The sequence below is a fragment of the Triticum urartu genome, chromosome 2A (assembly GCF_056163025.1).
Source record: "Triticum urartu cultivar PI428250 chromosome 2A, HENAU_Tu73, whole genome shotgun sequence".
Taxonomy (NCBI): domain Eukaryota; kingdom Viridiplantae; phylum Streptophyta; class Magnoliopsida; order Poales; family Poaceae; genus Triticum; species Triticum urartu.
In genome coordinates, this window is record NC_141874.1 from 523,861,463 (window position 1) to 523,885,045 (window position 23,583).

General features: G+C 53.2%; 1 protein-coding gene and 2 pseudogenes across 1 annotated transcript; 2 read left to right on the forward strand and 1 right to left on the reverse strand.

Moving 5' to 3' along the window:
* Nucleotides 1-3,479: 3,479 nt before the first annotated feature.
* On the forward strand, nt 3,480-4,245 carry LOC147985726 (uncharacterized; annotated as a pseudogene).
* A 2,692-nt stretch (nt 4,246-6,937) lies between these two features.
* On the forward strand, nt 6,938-9,297 carry LOC147985727 (uncharacterized; annotated as a pseudogene).
* Nucleotides 9,298-10,802: 1,505 nt separating this feature from the next.
* LOC147985728 (uncharacterized) lies at nt 10,803-14,498 on the reverse strand. The gene is made up of 7 exons (XM_087541717.1): nt 14,007-14,498; nt 13,611-13,670; nt 13,118-13,528; nt 12,304-12,591; nt 12,046-12,127; nt 11,648-11,914; nt 10,803-11,557 (listed from the first exon to the last, which is right to left on the reverse strand). The coding sequence occupies exons 1-7, from the start codon at nt 14,496-14,498 to the stop codon at nt 10,803-10,805; spliced, it is 2,355 nt and encodes a 784-aa protein (XP_087397843.1).
* Nucleotides 14,499-23,583: the final 9,085 nt, after the last annotated feature.

Here is a 23,583-nt window from a genome sequence, read left to right on the forward strand (position 1 = left end):
TACACGAAGATAGCTAGTGTGTGATTGTTTGCAATGGAGAGAGACACCCCTATAGCACATGTCAAATAGAGGTCTGGCCAACAAGGAACAAAGGTCGAGAGGGACACATGGAGAACATGGACGCATGGGGAGGGCGACAGGGTGTGTTTATGATAGAGAGATCCCCTCGAGATCGTGAGGGGACTATATGGGTGGGAGATCGAGGGAGGTGTGTGCGCGATAGAAACACGCCCCGAGAGAAATCGAGATAGACCATGCACATGTTTGTGATGGAGACTAAGATTATCTAGTCATATACATATAGGGGGGCTGCGTGTGCCTACAATTGAGTGAGAGACCATCATACTTGGCTAGCTATGCATGAGATTGTGTGTGTGTGTGCGTGTGAGATGGAGAGAGAACGAGGGAGAGAGATAGAGTTTTAGATGGGCCTGTCGAGTGCGAGTGAGATATGCATGTGTATGTGTGACCTGGGTAGATGGAGAGTTTGAGAGAGAGGGGGAAGAGCTCCGAGACAACAGAGTGGTGCGTGAGAGAGTTACGGGCAATGAGCCAAGGAATTGGTGTGCGTACGATGAGTGCACCCAAGATATCTAGCTTGGAATAGAGAATCATACATAGTGTGTGAGAGAGACCTATAGATGGAGTATATATGCATGCGAACTAGAAAGACCACCCCCCACCACCACACACACACACAAAGAGAGAGAGGGAGAGAGAGAGATGGAGAGAAAGCGAGAGGGACCAACAAGGTTTGTGTGTTGGATGCGTGCGACAGAATTGAAGATTGTCGGCGAGAGAGAGAGAGAGAGAGAGAGAGAGAGAGAGAGAGAGTCCGGAGAGAGGGAGGTCGCGTTTTATGCATCAAAGATTGATATAAACCATGTTTCGATATAAACTTGCATTCAAATATTTAAATTGGAGAACATGTTGTCTGCAATCCACACATGAACGGATATATGCGTATATCAAACAAGTTCATTAATTTGACTTTCAACATGTTCATGGAGTACTATAATACTGTACAACATGCTACTCGATTCAGGTGTTCAATTTTGGATTTAGTTCACTATTTTGACCTGGTGAACGAGCTATTTCATTGAATCGAGACATTTCATTTTGGCTTTGATTCCCATTTTTGAGTGGGTCAACTATTTGTCATATAGTAAATCGCTAGCAACGAGCATGTAAAAACACATTACTCCCAAGCATCATCTCTCCATCTAAAAAAGAAGTGGCAAGCTAATATTTCAAAATTTCATTCGAATCGACTTGGTAAGGTAGACGTGGATGCTCGTTCTCCCAAATTTTGAACGAACCGTTAAAAATCCTTTGCTCGGTGGAATTCGCCCGAGCAAATAAATGGGAGACACAAAATTACCGTCCTATGTGGGACACGCATCAATTGGCCCATTGTACATCGAGGGTAGGTTCATAACTTCATCCAAGCGCGCCTTCTCCTCGGCCGAAATGACATGTGCCGAATAATTCATAAACCATGGTCGGCAAAACACGCTCTCCTCGCCCGAAATAGCTCGCGCCCACTATTTCAAAACACGCTCTCCTCGCCCGAAATCGCTCGCGCCCACTATATTTCAAAGCACGCCCTCCTCGCCCGAAATCGCTCCCGCCCACTATTTGGGGAGAAGCAAAGTTACTCTACTATCCCCGACCCTCAGTACACAAACCCAAGCTGAGAAGCCTAGAGGCAGGGGTAGAACTGTAACTCCCCCTCACATTTCAGACAAATGCGACCGTAAAACATGGTTCCACTCCCCTCCCAATCCCCCCCCCCCATTCATACCTCATGGGAGCCAAATCACCTTCTCCCCGGAGGCTCCCTTCTCCCGAGCCGCGAAACCTCAGCCCCTCCTCCATGGAGCCCCCCACCGCACCATTTTCATAGTCGCCCTCCTCCTTAATGCTGGAGATCTTGTCCATTTGCCATCATGCACTGGGTCGTGTGCCTCTTAGTCTGTCCTGCTGGAGCTGCCTCGACGTCGGCCGCGTGAACCGTACCGGAGCCGATTCACCCCCGCCGTTGTTCACGGCGCCGGAGCGACTCCAACTTCGGATCCGTCCAGAGTGCCAGCGCTGCTTCCCCATAGCCATCGACTGTTGCGACATTGTTGTTTCCCTGCCGCCGGTCGCCACCGCAACTGCGCCAGCCTCACCGACTCGGCAGCTGGACCTGCCTACTTCACCATGCCGCCAGATAGGTCGCACCCTCATCTCAAATCACTTTATTTAGGCGTCAATTGTCTGAATTTTTATACTGGGCTAATCAATTCCCAATGGGAAGCAGCACCCCTTGAGGCGGCGGAGCTCCTAGGCTGCCGGTTGGCTGGTGTCTAACGAAAGGGTGCGGGGCCACAAGTTCGCCACGGAAGCAACGTTTAGATGGCTATCTTAGAGTTGCGTGGGTTGAAGGTACTGCCGCCGCCGGATCTGGATGATGGGGAGTCTTTGTGGATTGGCCCGAGGGCGGTGCAACCACGGCAGTTGTCGGAGTAAATGACCATGGGTAGCCTAGCCGGCTTCCCCTGGTACTTCAGAAAAATTACAGACCGATCAAGCCTCCAATCGACCAAGACACGGAGCCGCCTTCCCCTAGCCGGCTGCCTCTCAAGCCGGCTGCGCGAAGGCGGCCCAGCCCTGAAATCTTTGAGAAACAAGACCACGAGAAGGCCGACTCCTAGGAGCCGGCCCCTCAGCAGGCGGCTTAGATCTTGCCCTCAGAATCTGCACCCACATAACGGCGACAAGACGGGGCGTGGCTACAGAAAAGCCTGCCACCCAAGAATCCCGGCGCACACCTGGCCACAGTACACCGTACGGGGCAGCCATCCCCGTCAGGCGCGGCACTGTCGCCACGATGATCGTGACGTCACCCACGGCGAGCGGTCAGTACGACCCGTCGGTGGCGGGCCCCCCTAGTCAGGGAGATCCCAAAGGCGGTCGGGCTTCCCGCAGCCGGCCAGGGATATGGCCGGCTTCCGATAGCCGGCCAACTTTCTCCCTCCAAGGAGGAGCTTCATTAAGGAGACAAGAGAAGGTAAGGTTACAGTGATGAGCCGCCTCGTGGCGGCACTGTAGCCATGCTTACCACGACAAAGCCATCGTCACCAGGGGCAAGGTAGCAGTAGCCCGCCCCCGACAAGACCCCCGGGCGGTGGGGCCGGCCTGTCGGCCAAAGGGTCAGCAGCCGGCGGGCCCACTAGCCGGCAGACCCACCAGTCGGCGGAGAAGCCGGCAGGCGTAGACACAAACGGCTGGGGCCCACGCCCAGCCGGATTACCATTGTACCCCTGGGGGGTAGGCCTATATAAACCCCCCAGGGTTCCCATGAAAGGGAGATCGCACTTTGGATAGATTTTAGACACCGCAAGGAGAAGAGAAGCGGGCTAGCCTGGCCCTCCTCCATCCTTTCACCAAACAGCTCAAGGAGCATTTTGTAGCTATCACTCGAGCTAGTGATCATGCGGAGACCCCGCAGAGCAGCATTAGGGGTGTTATCTCCACGGAGAGCCCTGAAACTGGGTAAGAATCACCGGCGTGCATGTCTTCGCCTTATCCCGTTTCCATGCACCGGCGATGTTTTATTGGCTCCCACAATGATAAGCCATCCATTGGCATATGTCGCACCAACCACCCGACATTTGGCGCCCACCATGGGGCCAGGTGCACCGTCGTCCGGAGACCTGCTCTGGACGGGAACCCTTTTCCTTTCCAATGTGTGTAGCCAGCCTGGCACGCCCGATGGCGCTTGCCCTAACGCGTTGCAAGATGTCACTGACGCCTGCACAGCGAGCTGCCTCGCCGATCTTCTTGGCGAGGCTCGCATCTCTGATGAGCCCGCGTCCGACGCGGGCACAGACTGCCCCGAGAGCCACCTCGTCAGCCTCCTCGATAAACTCCACGTCTCCGGTGAGCTTGCCGTGGACTTGGAGTCGGTTGGGTCCATCGACCCGATGCTTGTCGACTCCGACACGGCATCCCTTGACGCCTTCCCCACCAATGTGGTGGTCATCGATGATCCTCTACCTCGAGCCGACAGTAGTGGCAGCGCCATCACTGAGGTACTGGTCATCAGCCACGGCGCCCCCTCAGGCAAAAATGCCCACGACGCTCTACAGACGGCGCTGCACGACTTGTCTGTCCCCGTCTCGGCCGATGCGGACGCCAAGACATTGGAGGCGCGCCGCCTCGCCCTCGTTGCGGAGGACCAGAGGCTCGCCACCATGAGACGCCTCACCGAGGCTCACCAGCGCGAGGTCGACCGTGCCGCCTTCGGCACGCCGCCTCCTGACAGGCCGAGCCGCGTCGGTATCATCAAGAAACACGGCGCGGCTATCGCCGACATGCTGGGAGTAGACCGCCCAGTCTATGCCACACCTCTCGAGAACTTGCGCGCCGCCCAGGCGGCCGCAGACAAGTTGAATGGGCTGGGGCCTGATGAGCTCCCTTATATGACCAGACGCATCCAGCAACTTATCGACGCGGCCACAGAGCGGCATGAAGCCGGCGTCCGCGCCGAGAGCGCGGCGCGACGTCCCGAACACCGACCGCGGGCAACACCCGCGCGAGAAAAGAAAAGGAGCCGGCTGCCAGCCGCAGCCGGACTCGAATCTCCATCGAGCATGACGTCGAGGGCCGCCCTCGAGCCGTGGAGTGGCGGGGCAACCCTCCTCCTCCTCCGCCTCGTGGGGAGAGATACCCTACCACGCCGCCTATCACACATCCGACTCTCAGCGGCCGGCTGGGTCGCCACGAAGGAGTCGGCGAGAATGATGCTCGCCACCGGATCGACCGCCTTGCGCGATCCCTAGCTCTGGAAGGAGAAGATGATGTCGGTCCGTCTTGCTTCGGCCCCCGCATACGCGACGAGCCCTTACCCAAAGGGTTCTCGCTCCCAAGAGACACGCCCAAGTACAACGGCTCTGTTAAGCCGGAGGATTGGTCGATCGACTACTCCACCGCGGTTAGCATCGCAAACGGCAATAGGTGTGTTGCCGTAAAATATGTGCCCCTCATGCTCTAGGGCACGACGCGCACCTGGCTTAACAGCCTCAAGCCTTACAGTGTCAACAGCTGGCTAGACTTCACTGAAGCCTTCATACGCAACTTCACCAGCACCTACAAGCAGGCTCCTAAGCCCCGACAGCTCTCCTTGTGCGTCCAAGGGCCCAACAAATCGACTCCCGACTACCTCACGCGTTGGGCCGAGCTCCGCAATTCCTGTGAGGGAGTGCACGAGGTCCAAGCTATAGAGTACTTCACCGCCGGGTGCCGAGAAGGCACCCTCCTCAAGCACCGACTCCTCTGCGACGAGCCGACTACGCTTGACGAGCTACTGGTCATAGCTGATAAATACGCCACGGCCGATTCTTCGATGAAGACCGAGCTCCGAGTAGACGCCTCCGGGAAGGTGCTCGCTCCGAGTCCCAAGACGCCGGCTAGAGAATCCAGCCGGCGCCCGTACCAGAACGACCACAAGCGCAAGGCTCCCCTGCCGCCTTCCACCAGTCAGCAGGTGGCCACAGTCGAGGACGAACAACCCAAAGGACGGCCCACGCCCAAGAAGCCGAAGGGCGGCTGGCCGGCTTGGCAGTCGGCTTTCTCCTACGAGCAAGCACTTGATGCCCCCTGCAAGTTTCACAGCGGCGCAAAGCCTTCAAACCACACGACCAGAAAATGCCATTGGCTCACTCGGATCTCCAAGGGTGAGGGGATGGCGCCGCCTCCGCCTGCTGGTCAGCCGCCTCCGGCTCCTCCGCAGCCGGCCGCTTGACCAGTGGTCGGGGCAGTTCAAGACGAGTACACTGACGAGCATACCGCCTACGTCGTCTTCACCAACCAGCCAGAAGATCGGCATAGCCGGCGCCGACTACACCAAGAAGTCAACGCGATCTCCTCCAACAACCCAGAATTCATGCACTGGTCCAAAAGGCCTATTAGCTGGAGCCAGATAGATCACCCAGAGGTGATGCCATCTCCCGGCTCCTACGCATTGGTTCTGGACGCCACCCTTGCTACGGAAAGGCGAGCCGCCCGTTTCTCCCATGTGCTGATAGATGGTGGGAGCAGCATCAATATCCTGTACCGCGACACCATGGAGAAGCTGAGCATCAAGACAAAGTAGCTCATGCCCAGTCGGACTGTGTTCCATGGCATCGTACCCGGCTTGTCCTGCTCCCCAATCGGCAAGATCAAGATAGATGTCCTCTTCGGGGACAAGGATCATTTCCGCCGAGAGGCGGTGTGTTATGAAGTGGTGGATCTAGAGAGCCCTTACCACATGCTGCTTGGCCGACCTGCCCTGGCCAAGTTCATGGCTATACCCCATTATGCCTACCTCAAGATGAAGATACCAAGTTCCAAGGGCATCATCACCGTAGCCAGAGACTACAAGAAATCCCCTGAGTGTGCGGCTGCCAGCAGCTGGCTGGCCGAGTCCCTTGTAATTGCTGAAGAGAAGAAGATACTGGACCGAGTCGTGGCCATGACCGGCAAGCAGCCGGCCCTGTCCCCCGAGCCCAAGGAATGTAGTGCCCAAGGTTCTTTTCAGCCGGCCAAGGAAACAAAGAGGGTACCTCTAGACCTAGATCACCCAGAAAGGTTTGCCACCATCGGGGCAAACCTGGACAGCAAATAGGAAGGCGAGCTCGCCGATTTCCTCCATGAGAATCGGGACATTTTCGCATGGTCCCCCAAGGACATGCCGGGTGTGCCGAAGGAATTCGCCGAGCACAAGCTACATGTCCAAGAAGGTGCGAAACCAGTCAAACAGCCTCTCCGCCGACTACCGGAAGAGAAGAGAAGGATTGTGGGAGAAGAGATAGCCCGGCTTCTGGAAGCCGGCTTCATTATGGAAGTTTTCTTCCCAAAGTGGCTCACCAACCTGGCCCTCGTGCTGAAGAAAAATAACAAGTGGCGCATGTGTATAGACTACACTAGCCTCAACAAGGCTTGCCCCAAAGATCCCTTCGCCTTGCCAAGGATTGATCAAGTAATAGACTCCACAGCCGGATGCGAGCTGTTGAGCTTCTTGGATGCTTACTCAGGCTACCACCAGATAAAACTGGATCCGGCTGACTGCCTGAAAACCGCCTTCATCACACTATTCGGAGCCTTCTGCTACCTGACTATGACATTCGGCTTGAGAAATGCCGGTGCCACTTTTCAGTGTTGCATGCAGAAATGCCTCCTCAAGCAGCTCGGCAGAAATGCTCACGTCTATGTAGACGATATTGTGGTGAAGACGGAGAAGCGCGGCACCTTGCTGGAAGACCTCAGAGAAACATTTGAAAACTTGCGCCGATTCCAAATCAAGCTCAACCCCGAGAAATGCGTGTTCGGAGTACCAGCCGGCCAGCTCCTAGGCTTCCTGGTCTCCGAACGCGGCATCGAGTGCAACCCAATAAAGATCAAGGCCATAGAGAGAATGGAGATTCCCACCAAGCTGCGGGATGTCAAGAAGTTCACCGGATGCTTGGCTTCCCTGAACCGCTTCATCAGCCGGCTCGGAGAGAAGGCCCTCCCCCTCTACCGACTCATGAAGAAGTCTGCTCATTTCGAGTGGAACGACCAGGCGGACCAAGCCTTCCACGAGCTAAAGAAGATGCTAACCACGCTGCCTATCTTGGCGGCACCGACTGAAATGGAGCCCATGCTCCTTTACATTGCCGCTACTAGCCGGGTGGTCAGCATTGTCATCGTAGTCCAGCGCCCAGAAGAAGACCGGGCTCAGCCGGTTCAGAGGCCGGTGTATTATTTAAGCAAAGTCTTATCCACCTCGAAGTAGAACTACCCACACTACCAGAAGATGTGCTATGGTGTGTACTTCGCTGGCAAGAAGCTCAAGCCCTATTTTCAAGAGCACCCCATTACGGTCATATGTACTACCCCGCTTCCCGAGATCATAGGCAGCCGGGATGCATCCGGCCGAGTGGCCAAATGGGCCATTGAGCTGGCCCCCCACGCGATCTTCTACCAGCCCCGCACCGCCATTAAATCCCATGCACTGGCTGACTTCCTCGTCGATTGGGCCGAAACCCAATACCTGCCGCCGACTCCCGACTCCACTCACTGGCGGATGCACTTCGATGGGTCCAAGATGCACACCGGCTTGGGAGCCGGCATCGTCCTCACCTCTCCCAAGGGCGACAAGCTCAAGTATACATTGCAAATTCATTTTTCCGCCTCCAACAATGTGGCCGAGTACGAGGCGCTCATACACGGGCTCCGGCTAGCCAAAGAACTCGGCATCCGCCGGGTCTTGTGCTATGGTGACTCGGATTTGGTGGTCCAACAGTCATCCGTTGACTGGGACGCCAAAGACGCAAACATGGCGAGCTATCGTTTCCTCGTCCAGCAAATCAGTGGATATTTTGAAGGATGTGAGTTCCTTCATGTACCACGTGCTAACAACATGCAAGCGGATGCCCTAGCACGAGTAGGATCCACCCGGCAAGCCATACCAGCCGGTGTTTCTCTCCACCGCCTCCTCAAGCCGTCTATCAAGCCGTCTCCAGAGTCTGATTCCATCTTCGTGCCGCCTGACCCCAACGCAGTCGGATCCGACTTGGGAAACCAAGAAGGCGGCGCGGGGACTCCAATAGGCGGCCAGGGGACTGCCATAGTCGCACCTGGCCCAGGGAATTCGGAACTCGGCCCGGGGACTACTACAGCCGGCCCGGGGACTACATCAACAAAACAGGCGATGGCCGACTCCGACTCCAACTCTTCACTACCCAGCCCACCCGCCCCTATCACAGTGGCAGTCCTGACAATAGAAGAAGTCACAGCTCCATCCTGGGCCCAGCCCATCCTCAACTTCTTAGTAAACAGAGAGCTGCCAACTGACGAAATCTCGGCAAGACAAGTTCAACGCCGAGCCGGAGCCTACACAATCGTCAACAGAGAGCTTGTTAGGCGCAGCGTCACTGGAGTCTTCCAGCGTTGCGTCGAACCAGAGAAGGGCATAGCAATCCTCAGAGACATCCACCAAGGTGAATGCGGCCACCACGCAGCCTCAAGATCACTCGTCGCCAAGGCTTTTCGCCATGGATTTTTCTGGCCGACTGCCTTGGAAGACGCCAAGGAACTAGTCAAAAACTGCAAAGGGTGCCAGGTTTTCAGCTCCAAGCAACACCTGCCGGCTTCTGCACTCAAGACCATCCCCCTCACCTGGCCCTTTGCTCTCTGGGGGATGGACATGGTGGCCCCGTTCAAAACGGTGCGCGGTGGCATGACACATCTGCTCGTCACTGTGGACAAATTTACCAAGTGGATTGAGGCGAAGCCGATCAAAAAGCTGAATGGGCCGACTGCTGTCACATTCATCGCAGATATTATAACCCGGTATGGCGTACCGCATAGCACCATCACCGACAACGGCACAAATTTTGCAAAGGGAGCACTGGCACGTTTCTACGCAACAAGCGGCATCCGGCTGGACCTAGCGTCTGTTGCCCACCCGCAGTCAAACGGCCAGGTCGAGCGAGCAAACGGCCTCATCCTCTCCGGCATCAAGCCCCGACTGGTCGTGCCACTGGAGCATTCGGCCGGCTGCTGGCTCGACGAGCTGCCCGCCGTCCTCTGGAGTTTGCGCACTACCCCAAACAAATCGACCGGCTTCACCCCTTTTTTCCTTGTATATGGTGCCGAGGCCATCATCCCAACTGACATCGAGTTCGACTCGCCTCGGGTCACCATGTACACGGAGGCGGAAGCCAAGGAAGCACGAGAAGACGGTGTTGACCTGCTGGAAGAGGGCCGGCTATTAGCTCTCAGTCGGTCCACCATCTATCAGCAGGGTCTGCGCCGCTACCACAGCTGGAAGGTCAGGCCAACATCTTTCCAAGAGGGCGATCTTGTGCTCCGGCTGATCCAACAAACAGCCGGCCAGCACAAGCTCTCGGCCCCTTGGGAGGGCCCCTTCATCATCAGCAGAGCTTTAGGCAACGACTCCTACTACCTAATCGACGCGCAGAAGCCAAAGGCACGCAAGAGAGACGATTCCGGCAAGGAGTCGGACCGACCGTGGAACGCCAATCTCCTCCGAAGATTTTATAGTTAAAAAGCAGTATGTAGCACACTACCTTTTGTATTAAGTACGAGACAAGGGGTGCCCCGAGGAATACTCGGGGACTACCCTCTTTTATCAATGAAAGATAAGTATCACGCATACGATTATGTTGCTACACTTGCTTTCCTCGTCCGGCACCGGGTTCGACCAGTCGGCCCGGGGACTCGCCGCCTCAAGTTATATCTGAAGTTCCACCTGCAGCCAGACAAGTAGTGTGCTGGCACCCAAGCCCCCTCTTGCCAAAAGTCGCAGCTCGAAGGAACGACTGTCCGACTGGCAAGAGCCAAGGGCAGGAAAGGATGCCCTCGCGAAAAACGGCTAAGGATTAATGAACTTATATAACACGAGTTAGCGTCCCACCCCGCCAGCCGACTACTAGTGCAGACGGCTGGCCGGCTTCCCATTCACCTTGCTGCAAATCTGAAAAAGCTCAAGTACTTGCCTTCCCAAAAGGACCAAGTCCTTCTCCGGCCACAGACTGCAGAGCAGCTGTCCGGCTGGGAAGGCGGCGGCCAAGGGAAGGCGGCAAAGGAAAAAGGCAAAGGATAAAAAGAAAATATAAATAGAAGCCAAACACATGCATAATATTTACACAAAAGACCTTCAAAAGGCCAGCATTCAACATAGTCTGAATACACCCCCAGTGGGTGGAACTGCGCAAATTTAAAAGATTATTCAAAGAAGTAACAAGCAGGAAAGCTAGGACGGCGGATCAAGCCAGGGGAACAATAGGCGAGTTGGGTAGGTTGGCGGAGTCGGCGGTGCCGGCTGGAGGAGTGACCGGCTGGCGAGTCTCGGCATCGTTGTTGGATGCACGATCAGGCTGAGGCGGGCTGGTCGCTTCACCATCCGGCGCAGCATCTTCGTCATCCTCTCCCTCTTCCTCTTCGCCCTCATCACTGGAGGCAATCTCCTCCACCGAGTCCTCACCTTCGGCCGGGTTCAGCCCGAACCACTCCTCCGGCTGAGCGACGCCGGTGTCATCCACCTCAGGAGCAAAGGTGCTGGTATCGGTATACTCGGCGATCGCCGAGGCGCGTTGTATGATAGTCGGCCGCACCGCCTCCAGCTCCTCGTCAGCCTCCTGCCGCCAGGTGCTCAGCTGGTCCAAGTTCAGCCCAGGATACCAAGCCCGGACGAACTCCAGAGCCCGCCCAGCGCCGGCGCGGGCCGCTGACGCCTTCCAAGCCTCGAGGCGGCCGACTGCGACCGCCAGCCAGTTGGCGGTCCGACTTGGGGTGTGCGGAATCACCTCGCCAGGCCAGAGGGTGGCCAGCACTTGCGCTCCGGGGCGCTGAAGATGGCGGAGCATGCGATGGGCCGGCTGCAGGCGGGCTTGAAGCCCTAGAAGCTGCTCCTCAAGTGACCTGCTGGCATTCGGCGCAATCTCGGCCCCCGCCTGCCGTCGCGCGTCACGGTAGGCCTCGATGGCTTGGGTGGCGGCGGCTGAGTAGCCGGGGAAGTAATCTGCACAAAGAGGAAAGCAGTGACACAAAATCAAAAAAATGAATCAGATAGTAGAAGGCAGGCAAGGAAGCAAAGAAGAAGGCGGCCTACCATCAATCAAGTCTTCCACCCGGCTGTAGCCTTGGCTCAGCGCCTGCCTCATCTCGGCCCAGTTTGCCGCCTCGGTCTCGTACTCGGCTTTGAGGGCAGCCTTGCTGTCCTGCGCCACCTTCAGGGCCGCCTTATGGCTCTCCTCCTGGTCGGCCAGCTTCTTGGCCACGCGGTCACGCTCTTGAGCCAGGGCGGTGCACTCGGCCTCCTTGGCACGAAGGGCGGTCTGGGCTCCGCTCAGCTGGCTCCTCAAGTCGGCATTGGCCCCTGCAATATAAAGAAAGAAGTCGTCAGGAAAAGATCCGACCCGACTACTCGGTAGTCGGCCCGAATCTCGGGGACTACACCCAGTGGGTGCGCTGACGCGGCCCCACTTAAAAGAAAAACGAAGCGCTTACTCCGGCTCTCGGTCAGATCAGAGGCTTTCTGATTCAACTCCTGGGCCTGGGAGTTGAAGGCCGCCGCGCGGAGGTTGTGGTACTCTTGCAGAGAAGACAAGGGACATGTGTAAGAACAAGATGGTAATCAAGCTTTCCAATAAGTTCCAAGCCGCCTGCTCAGCAGTCGGCTAGGAACTCGGGGACTACACCCAGTGGGTGCGCTGACGCGCCCCCACGGAAGAAATTAAAAGCAATCAAAGGAGCAGGAGGACTCACCCGAATAACCGACCGCGTCGTGAGAAACTCCTGGGCGTACTTCTTCAGCGCGGTGGCTTGGGCCTGAAGCCGGTTCCGGACGTCCTGCGCTGCCACATTTAGCACGGCTGTCCCGCCCCCCAGCGTCCACCCGGACGAGCTGTCGCTGACCGCCTCTAGGTCCTGGGCCGACGAGCCGGCGTCCACGGTCTTCTGCGCGTCCGGCGCTGAAGTCGCCTTCCCCGCGCGCCGGCGAAGCGGTGACGAGATCACAAGATCCCCTCCCACGGTCGGCTCATCCCCAGCCGGCTGCGCTGGCGGCACTTCAGGCCGGCCTCCTCAGTCCGCTCCAGTCGGCGGCGATGGTGCCGCCTCCCTCTCCATCTCTGGCTGGCCGCGGCTGGCCTCCTCCAACGGGGGCACAGGGGTGTCGGGAGACGCGGCGCGGAGGGGAATGACGAACTGCGGAGGTTGGTTCTACAGGGCCTCCGCCTCCGTCTCCGCATCTGCGGCCTCCGCTTGGGCCTTGGCGACCGCGACGGCTCGCGCCTCCGCCGACTTATGCTCCGCCTCCCGAGTCGCCCTCCGCTCCTCCGCCTCCCGCTCCTCCCGTGCTTCCCGCGCGTTCCACTCCGTCGCCTCTAGGAGGTCGGTGCGGGGATCTACCCGGCGCGAGCTTGAAGACCCTCCTACGGCTCTGACTATGGAGGCGGCCGGGGCTCGCCCAAGGGAAAGAGGGGCCCCGTTTGATAAATTGAGAAAAGGGTTTGGAAAAACATCAACTGAAGAAGAAGAAAAAAGAAAGGCATGAGAACAGCGATACTTACGCTGAGACCGCCTGTGGCTGCGTCACCACCTTGCGAAAGCGGGCTGCCTTCACGGCCGCCTCGTCCCGTTTGGTCGCCGCCGCGGTACTCTTGGGCTTCTTCGGCCGACTGCCGAAGTGGGTTGACACGGCCCGATGCTTCGACGCGCCGCCCTGGGCAGTCGGCCCGGCGGATGGGCCCGCACCATGGTGATCGGGCGCCGGCCGGCGGCGTGCGATGACTTCGGCCTCGTCGTCATCTGGCCAGTCCTCGAAGTCGGCCCCGAGCCTGGACCCGCCTGCGTCGCCGCCTTCCCCCGCGACGTCGTCTTCCATGGCGGCCGCCCCCAGGTCTGGGTCGTCTACATCGTCCATCGTACTGTCGGGGAGGAACTGGCGTTCCACCCCTGCGGCCCCGGCTGCTGGCAGAAGCACGGGGTTCTGCCCAAGAAAGGCCGGCTGGTCAGGAGTCGGCCACCATGAACTCGGCAACAAGCAAAGATAAAGAGGAAGAGAAACTTACCACCAGCGGAGGATTGGCGCGAGAGTACAGCACCTTGCCATACTGCCACTCCTCGGTGAGCTTGCAGTTGGAAATGTAGTTCACCATGTAAGACACCTCGGCGTGAGGCATCTCCTTGGTGCTTAGCCGGCACGGGTCGAAGCGGCCGCTCATCTGGCAGATCATATGAGGTCGGCCCTGGAGCGGGAGCACCCGGCGCTCCATAAAGGCGGCCACCAGGTCGGCCCCGGACAGACCCTCCGACTGGATCATCACCCAGAGCCGGGCAACGGAGGCGGACCCGCCCGAAGACAGCGACTTGGACCAGAAGGACCATGAAGGCTGCCTCCCAGCCGGCGGGCCGGCTATGTAAGCCGGCAGGTTGACGAAGTCACCCTGCGGAGCAATATTCTTCACATAAAAGTAGGACTTCTGCCAGAGCTTCACCGACTGGATCAGCGGGATGAGCGAAAATGGGTTGTTGCCGCTCGCCCTCCGCATGGCGATGAAAGCACCGCATGGGGCGGGCACGCCCGCGACGACGGTGCCGAGCTTGCACTGAAAGAACACTCCCCACAGTTCAAGAGTGGGGAGGACGCCGAGAAAACCCTCGCACGGGGTGACGAAGGCCGACAGCAGCATCACCGCGTTGGGAGTGAGGTGATGCTGCTGGAGATGATAAAATTCAAGGAATGAGCGGAGGAACCCGCTTGCCAGCAGGCCGAAGCCACGTAGGCAGTGCGAGCGGAAGATTACCCGCTCGTCCTCTTCCGGCGTCGGCGAGATTCCCCTCTCCGGCGCGAGGCGGACCCGCACAACATCCGCGCCCGGCAGCCATCGCGTCCAACGGAGGAAGTCGACGTGGTCGTCGTGGACGTTGGAGCCGTCCCAGGAGCTCGACAACGCCATGGGAACGGCGCGCCGGCGAGAAAGGTGCGGCGAAAGGAGGGTGCACAACCCAACTACGACAAAGCAACGGCGAGCCAAGAAGATTGGCAGGAAGGCCGAGCAGCGACAGGTAGCTGTCGTGACAAGAGGAGGAAGAAGAAGGAGGGGGCAGAGCGAGGGAGAGCGCGCAAGCGTTTGGCGCTCCCCTCCTCTCCCCCTACTTATAGCCTCGTGCGGCGAAGCCGAGGAGGAAGGACGTGGGGGGATGTGGGATTAACTGCACCAACTCCCCCACGCACCGTGATTATTGCGCCATTACGGCGTGGGGAAACCACCGCTGGGGGACGCGCGGTCCGTCCAGGCTGCAGAAGATCCGCGCGTGGGCCGAGGCCCTATAGTGGCGGGCCCCAGACTGCAGCGGTGTCCCATCGCGCGCGTGGGCTGGCAGGCCCCTCCAGCCGGAGGATGCCATGTGGCGCGCGGACAACGAGCGGTCAGCTCACAGCCGCGCGACCGACTGGCACCCGCCTTCAAACTTCAAGATCTCCAAGAGACGGTGTGCCTAGTCGAAACCGGCTTCTAGTTCCTGGCTCCTCAAGATAGGAACCTGACTGGGCTCCTCGACTTTTTTCTGCCTTGGAGCCCAACCAGCTTCGGGGACTACTGTCAGAGTAAATGACCACGGGTAGCCTAGCCAGCTTCCCCTGGTACTTCAGAAAAATTACAGACCAATCAAGCCTCCAATCCACCAAGACACGGAGCCGCCTTCCCCGAGCCGGCTGCCTCTCAAGCCGGCTGCGCGAAGGCGGCCCAGCCCTGAAATCTTTGAGAAACAAGACCACGAGAAGGCCGACTCCTAGGAGCAAGCCCCTCAGCAGGCGGCTTAGATCTTGCCCTCAGAATCTGCACCCACATAACAGCGACAAGACGGGGCGTGGCTACAAAAAAGCCTGCCACCCCCGAATCCAGGAGCACGCCTGGCCACAGTACACTATACGGGGCAGCCATCCCCGTCCGGCGCGGCACTGTTGCCACGATGATCGTGACATCACCCACGGCGAGCGGCAAGTACGACCCGTGGGTGGCGGGCCCCCCTGATCAGGGAGATCCCAAAGGCGGCCGGGCTTCCCGCAGCCGGCCAGGGATATGGTCGGCTTCCGATAGCCTGCCAACTTTCTCCCTCCAAGGAGGAGCTTCATTAAGGAGACAAGAGAAGGTAAGGTTACAGTGATGAGCCGCCTCGCGGCGGCACTGTAGCTATGCTTACCACGACAAAGCCATCGTCACCAGGGGCAAGGTAACAGTAGCCCGCCCTGATAAGACCCCCGGGCTGTGGGGCCGGCCTGTCGGCCAAACGGTCGGCAGTCGGCGGGCCCCACCAGTCGGCGAAGAAGCCGGCGGGCATAGACACAGACGGCTGGGGCCCACGCCCAGTCAGATTACCATTGTACCCCTGGGGGTAGGCCTATATAAACCCCCCAGGGTTCCCATGCAAGGGAGATCGCACTTTGGATAGATTTTAGACACCGCAAGGAGAAGAGAAGCGGGCTAGCCTGGCCCTCCTCCATCCTTTCACCAAACAGCTCAAGGAGCATTCTGTAGCTACCATTCGAGCTAGTGATCATGCGGAGACTCCGCAGAGCAGCATTAGGGGTGTTATCTCCACGGAGAGCCCTGAAGCTGGGTAAGATTCGCCGGCGTGCATGTCTTCGCCTTATCCTGTTTCCAGGCACCGGCGATGTTTTATTGGCTCCCACAATGATAAGCCATCCATTGGCATATGTCGCACCAACCACCCGACAGTAGTGCAGTGGGGCGGGGAGCGGGGTTTTGGCCGGGGCCACGGACGTCGGAGGTAGGCTTCTCTGTCGTTGGTCGCTGGCTCTTCGGGGAAGATTCCTAACATTCTCAGCCGGGAGGCACAAGCCGGCCATCAAGCCATCCGGCGTAGATCGGACAGTACCAAAATAAAATAAAATCGTGTGACCCCAATTCAGTCTCCAGTCAACAGACTGTGATCACTCTCGTACCTTGTTGTTGAAATCTTAGTGTATTTCTTCAGATCAAAGAGATGTGTCGTTCTTAACATTATGCGTTATCTGCATCTTCAGTCACACCATCTTCCGACTCACCGCAGCTACTCCAACAAGGGAAGCATACACCAAAAGGGAGCTATAGTCCCCACTCAACAGTTCCCTGCATCGAATGCGTGTGCCCGACATGGACAACCACAACAACTGCAGGGCCATCGAGAACTCAGCACATGATGCTCACTCCTATGGATGGCGACCAGATAGGTTATACCCTCATCTTACTTCTCTGCAACATTGATGGCTTTGTTATTCATCTAAGCATGGAAAATAGATTATCACATTTCACTGTATATTCATGCTGATCTCTTGCGGGTCTTGTTCAGGAGTTAACGCTATTCCATAGTTCAGCTAAGATACTTGTTCTTTAGGTAACATTGTTCCATAGTTAATATCCATCAGCCAATGCTATCCCACAAGCTGGTGATTATAGTATTATACCACTTCTAGTATTACCTATGTTGTTCTTAATACTTTCGTGTGCCATCTAGTTAAACTCGAGTACAAATAATACATATTTTGTAGCTTTCATATGTGTTCTCCCTTTAGTTTTTGAGACCTGTTGCTGCTAGTTAACCCCGGTCCTACTATTTATGTCGTGTCCTACAGGCACTCATTACATTAATCTAACTACTAGTTGTTTTCCATGCATGTCAGATATAATTGCACACACTGATATATCCACAAGAACCTCACGGAGCAATGTAAAGGCCAATAAACTTGATGTCAATGATACCAATATGATGGAACATGTAAAGGCAGTTCTTCAGAAGACTTGCAGAAAGATGTTGAATCCTCTTCACCCCACAAGGTCCTTGCTGTAACTTGGCCCATGATATGGGTACAACATGCATATAATGTTTTGGAGTGTATCTACTCTGCTGCAAAGCCATGTGCTTAGCATGCTGATCATGCATGTAAATATGTCATGCCTTCCTGTTTTTCAGTAACTATTCCATTCATGATAACATGTTTTCAAATTCAAGTACTATCATTCTACTCTATCGCAATGTCATCTTCTTAATTTGGACATCATGCTTCTGAATATCTTATGCATTGTTATTCATCAGTATGTACTTCATCTGTCTACCATACCATGTTTTTTTACATTGAAGTGATGTTCTAGTGCTCTGTTGCAATGCAATCTTAGTTTCCCAATCATACACGTGTATGTTGCCTTAGTTTTTTCTGTATGTATTCCACTAGCATATAGTTTTACATTCAACTAGTGTTTTTTTACTGTGTTGTCCTGTCATATCCCTAGCTCTTACACCATACTCCCTCCATCCAGATTACATGTTGCCGAAATGGATAAAAAAGGATGTATCTAGAACTGAAATACGCCTAGACCCATCCATTTTTTCCGAATGGAGGGAATACATGTCAATATGTCATGCCTTTCTATTCTTCAGTACCTATTCCATCTCTCTGCTGTAGCATGTTTTATAATTGAAGCACCATTCTTCTATACAAGGCATGCAAGGGGAAGACGACTATGTTAGAATCTGAAGGGTTACAAATCAGGTCTTTGCAAAAGATCCAAATGCCAGGAGATAATAAACCTACTCCAGTTTTTATAGATACTGCTCCAGCACAGAGAAACCCAACTCCTACTGATAATAAGCAGATTCAAGTGGCCAAAGAACTAGTCCTCTCCAGTCCAGCAAAAATATGTCAACTCCATTCTAAGAAGTGTGTGCGTATCCTTACATCATGAAATTTTATAGCATGCTGATCATATTTTCTACATGTTTCTTACCCATCTCTCTTTTAGAAAATAAGGTTAAATGATAGAAGACTTCCTTCATTGGGATTGTATTCAAGGAAAATATCTTGCAGGAATTCTCTGTGCTCCAATGCTAATGTAAGTACCTGTTGTATATCACTATATTTTTACATCAGCATGTATTTTGTTAATGGGCGTGAATCCGACCTTTATCTGATCTAAATTTAGTTGTAGCAAAATGTATGATTAAAGGCCACAATGTTGATTTTTGTAAGGAAAACTGCCTGGTAGTTTTGCATCCTAAGCTGCATGAGTGTATTATCTCATATTAGTGGGTTTGAATACTTTGGTTCTGCAGTGAGTTTTCAGTGTTTTTTTACTGTGTTGTCCTGTCGTATCCCTGACTCTTACATCATACTCCCTCCGTCTGGATTACATGTCGCAGAAATGGATAAAACTGGATGTAACTAGAATTGAAATACGCCTAGACCCATCCATTTATTTCCGGATGGAGGGAATACATGGCAATATGTCATGCCTTTCTATTCTCCAGTACCTATTCCATCACTGTTGTAGCATGTTTTCTAATTGAAGCACCATTCTTCTATATAAGGCATGCAAGGGGAAGACGGCTATGTTAGAATCTGAAGGGTTACAAACCAGGTCTTTGCAAAAGATCCAAACGCCAGGAGATAATAAACAAACTCCATTTTTCATGGATATTGCTCCAGCACAGAGAAACCCAACTCCCACTGATAATAAGCAGATTCCAGTGGCCAAAGAACTAGTCCGCTCTAGTCCAGCAAAAGAATGTCAACTCCATTCTAAGAAGCGTGTGTGTATCCTCGCATCATGAAATTTTATAGCATTCTGATCATATTTTCTACATGTTTCTTACCCATCTCTCTTTAAGAAAATAAGGTTAAATGATAGAAGACTTCCTTCATTGGGATTGTATTCGAGGAAAATATCTTGCGGGAATTCTTTGTGCTCCAATGCTGATGTAAGTACCTGTTGTATATCACTATATTTTTACATCGGCATGTATTTTGTCAATCGGCGTGAATCCAACCTTTATCTGATCTAAAATTAGTTGTAGCAAAATGTTAAAGGCGCCAATGTTGATTTTTGTAAAGAAAACTTCCTGGTAGTTTTGCATACTGAGGTGCATGAGTGTACTATCTCATATGATGCACATTACTGAATTGTAGTGCTGCTCTGGTTGCCCATTCATTCATTGTGTCAATGTTGCTTTCGTATTACCTTACCTGGATAATGATAGTTGTGCCATATTGTGTTAATTTGGTGTTGGCTAGTTGCCCAAACGTTTGTTGTGCCAATGTTGCTTTCCTATTATCTGACTTGGCCAATGTTAGCAATGCTAGTGTGTTAATTTGGTGCAGGCTACTGAAGATAAGAAGACAAACTCTAAAAACAACAAGGCAACCCCATTGTTTCTTTCCAATAAATCTAGGCCAGGTAATATGGCAATAACTCATGATTAATCTGTCTGGTTCCCCTCCTGATTTATGTTATGATGCAGTGGTCGAGACACTCTCCACTATCAATAATACAAGCCTGCCAAAATCGCCATCTGAATCTGTTCAGTATCCTTTGTCTCGAATGCAACGAAAATATGTATGTTATGTATGTTTGTAGGTCGCACCCTCATCTCAAATCACTTTATTTAGGCGTCAATTGTCTGAATTTTTTTACTGGTCAATCAATTCCCAATGGGAAGCAGCACCCCTTGAGGCGGCGGAGCTCCTAGGCTCCCGGTTGGCTGGTGTCTAACGTAAGGGTGCGGGGCCACAAGTTCGCCACGGAAGCAGCGTTTAGATGGCTATCTTAGAGTTGCGTGGGTTGAAGGTACCGCCACCGCCGGATCTAGATGACGGGGAGTCTTTGTGGATTGGCCTGGGGGCGGCACAACCACGGCAGTGCGGTGGGGCGGGGAGCGGGGTTTTGGTCGGGGCCACGGACGGCGGAGGCAGGCTGCTCTGCCGTTGGTCGCTGGCTCTTCGGGGAAGATTCCTAACAGTGTCAGCCGGGAGGCACAAGACGGCCATCAAGCCATCCGGCGTAGATCGGACAGTACCAAAATAAAATAAAATCGTGTGACCCCAATTTAGTCTTCAGTCAACAGACTGTGACTACTCTCGTACCTTGATGTTGATCTCTTAGTGTATTTCTTCAGATCAAAGAGATGTGCCATTCTTAACATTATGCGGTATCTACATCTTCAGCCACACCGTCTTCCGACTCACCGCAGCTGCTCCAACAAGGGAAGCATACACCGGAAGGGAGCTATAGTCCCCACTCAACAGTTCCCTGCATCGAATGCGCGTGCCCGACATGGACAGCCACAACAACTGCAGGGCCATCGACAAGTCAGCACATGATGCTCACTCCTATGGATAGCGGCCAGATAGGTTGTACCCTCATCTTACTTGTGTGCAACATTTATGGCTTTGTTATTCATCTAAGCATGGAAAATAGATTACCACATTTCACTGTATATTCATGTTGATCTCTTACGGGTCTTGTTCACGAGTTAACGTTGTTCCATAGTTCAGCTAAGATACTTGTTCTTTAGGTAACGTTGTTCCATAGTTATCATCCATCAGCCAATGCTATCCCACAAGCTGGTGATTATAGTATTATGCCACTTCTAGTATTACCTATGTTGTTCTTAATACTTTTGTGTGCCATCTAGTTAATCTCGAGTACAAATGATACATATTTTGTAGCTTTCATCTGTGTTCTCCCTTTAGTTTTTGAGACCTGTTGCTGCTAGTTAACCCCGTTCCTACTATTTATGTCGTCTCCTACAGGCACTCATTACATAAATCTAACTACTAGTTGTTTTCCATGCATGTCAGATATAATTGCACACACTGATATATCCACAAGAACCTCACGGAGCAATGTAAAGGCCAATAAACTTGATGTCAATGATACCCAATATGATGGAACATGTAAAGGCAGTTCTTCAGAAGACTTGCAGAAAGATGTTGAATCCTCTTCACCCCACAAGGTCCTTGCTCTACTTGGCCCATGATATGGGTACACCATGCGTATAATGTCTCTTGTGTCCCCAACACACCCAATACAATGGTAAATTGTATAGGTGCACTAGTTCGGCGAAGAGATGGTGATACAAGTGGTATATGGATAGTAGATAAAGGTATTTTTAATCTGAAATTATAAAAACAGCAAGATAACTAATGATAAAAGTGAGCGTAAACGGTATTGCAATGCATTGAAACAAGGCCTAGGGTTCATACTTTCGCTAGTGCAAGTTCCCTCAACAATACTAACATAATTGGATCACATAACTATCCCTCAACATGCAACAAAGAGTCACTCCAAAGTCACTAATAGCGGAGAACGAACGAAGAGATTATGGTAGGGTACGAAACCACCTCAAAGTTATTCTTTCCAATCAATCTGTTGGGCTATTCCTATAAGTGTCACAAACAGCCCTAGAGTTCGTACTAGAATAACACCTTAAGACACAAATCAACCAAAACCCTAATGTCACCTAGATACTCCAATGTCACCTCAAGTATCCGTGGGTATGATTATACGATATGCATCACACAATCTCAGATTCATCTATTCAACCAACACATAGGACCTCAAAGAGTGCCCCAAAGTTTCTACCGAAGAATCACGACGAAAACGTGTGCCAACCCCTATGCATAGGTTCATGGGCGGAACCCGCAAGTTGATCACCAAAACATACATCAAGTGAATCATGTGGTATCCCATTGTCACCACAGATACGCACGGCAAGACATACATCAAGTGTTCTCAAATCTTTAAAGACTCAATCCGATAAGATAACTTCAAAGGGGAAACTCAATTCATTACAAGAGAGTAGAGGGGCGAAGAAACATCATAGGATCCAAATATAATAGCAAAGCTCACGATACATCAAGATCGTATCACCTCAAGAACACGAGAGAGAGAGAGAGAGAGAGAGATCAAACACATAGCTACTGATACATACCCTCAGCCCCGAGGGAGAACTACTCCCTCCTCATCATGGAGAGCACCGGGATGATGAAGATGGCCACCGGAGAGGGATTGCCCCCTCCGGCAGGGTGCCGGAACGGGTCTAGATTGGATTTCGGTGGCTACGGAGGCTTCTGGCGGCGGAACTCCTGATCTATTGTCTGTTCTAGAAGTTTTAGGGTACGTGAGTATATATGGGTGCAGGAAGTACGTCGGTGGAGCTTCGGGGGGCCCATGAGGCAGGGGGCGCGCCCTAGGGGGGCGCCTCCCACCCTCGTGAGCACCTCCCTTGGCTCCTGGCGTGGGGTCCAAGTCCATCTGGTAGCTTTCCTTCCAAAAATAACTTCTCCAGTTGATTTCGTTCCGTTTCGACTCCGTTTGATATTCCTTTTCTTCGAAACACTGAGATAGGCAAAAAAACAGCAATTCTGGGTTGGGCCTCCGGTTAATAGGTTAGTCCCAAAAATAATATAAAAGTGGATAATAAAGCCCAATATTGCCCAAAATAGTAGATAACATAGCATGGAGCAATCAAAAATTATAGATAGGTTGGAGACGTATCAAGCATCCCCAAGCTTAATTCATGCTCGTCCTCGAGTAGGTAAATGATAAAAACAGAATTTTTGATGCGGAGTGCTACTTGGCATAATTTCAATGTAATTCTTCTTAATTGTGGTATGAATATTCAGATCCGGAAGATTCAAGACAAAAGTTCATATTGACATAAAAATGATAATACTTCAAGCATACTAACTAAGCAATTATGCCTTCTCAAAACAACATGGCCAAAGAAAGTTCATCCCTACAAAATCATATAGTTTAGTCATGTTTCATTTTCGTCACACAATAATGCTCTCATCATGCACAACCCCGATGACAATCCAAGCAATTGTTTCATATTTTAGTAATCTAAAACTCATAAACTTTCACGCAATACATGAGCGTGAGCCATGGATATAGCACTATGGGTGGAATAGAATATAATGAGGGGGGTTATGTGGAGAAGACAAAAAGGAGAAAGTCTCACATCAACGAGGCTAATCAATGGGCTATGGAGATGCCCACCGATTGATGTTAATGCAAGGAGTAGGGATTGCCATGCAACGGATGCACTAGAGCTATAAATGTATGAAAGCTCAAAAAAAGAAACTAAGTGGGTGTGCATCCAACTTGCTTGCTCACGAAGACCTAGGGCACTTGAGGAGGCCTATTGTTGGAATATACAAGCCAAGTTCTATAATGAAAAATTCCCACTAGTATATGAAAGTGA

Bases quoted from the DNA above. Each gene is read 5' to 3' on its own strand.
- LOC147985728 (XM_087541717.1), bottom strand. From the start codon at position 14,498: ATGGCGTTGTCGAGCTCCTGGGACGGCTCCAACGTCCACGACGACCAC. The intron at 13,529-13,610 runs GTAAGTTTCTCT...TTTCTTGGGCAG, and splicing joins GCGCCAATCCTCCGCTGGTG to AACCCCGTGCTTCTGCCAGC. The intron at 11,558-11,647 runs GTAGGCCGCCTT...CTCTTTGTGCAG, and splicing joins GGTGGAAGACTTGATTGATG to ATTACTTCCCCGGCTACTCA.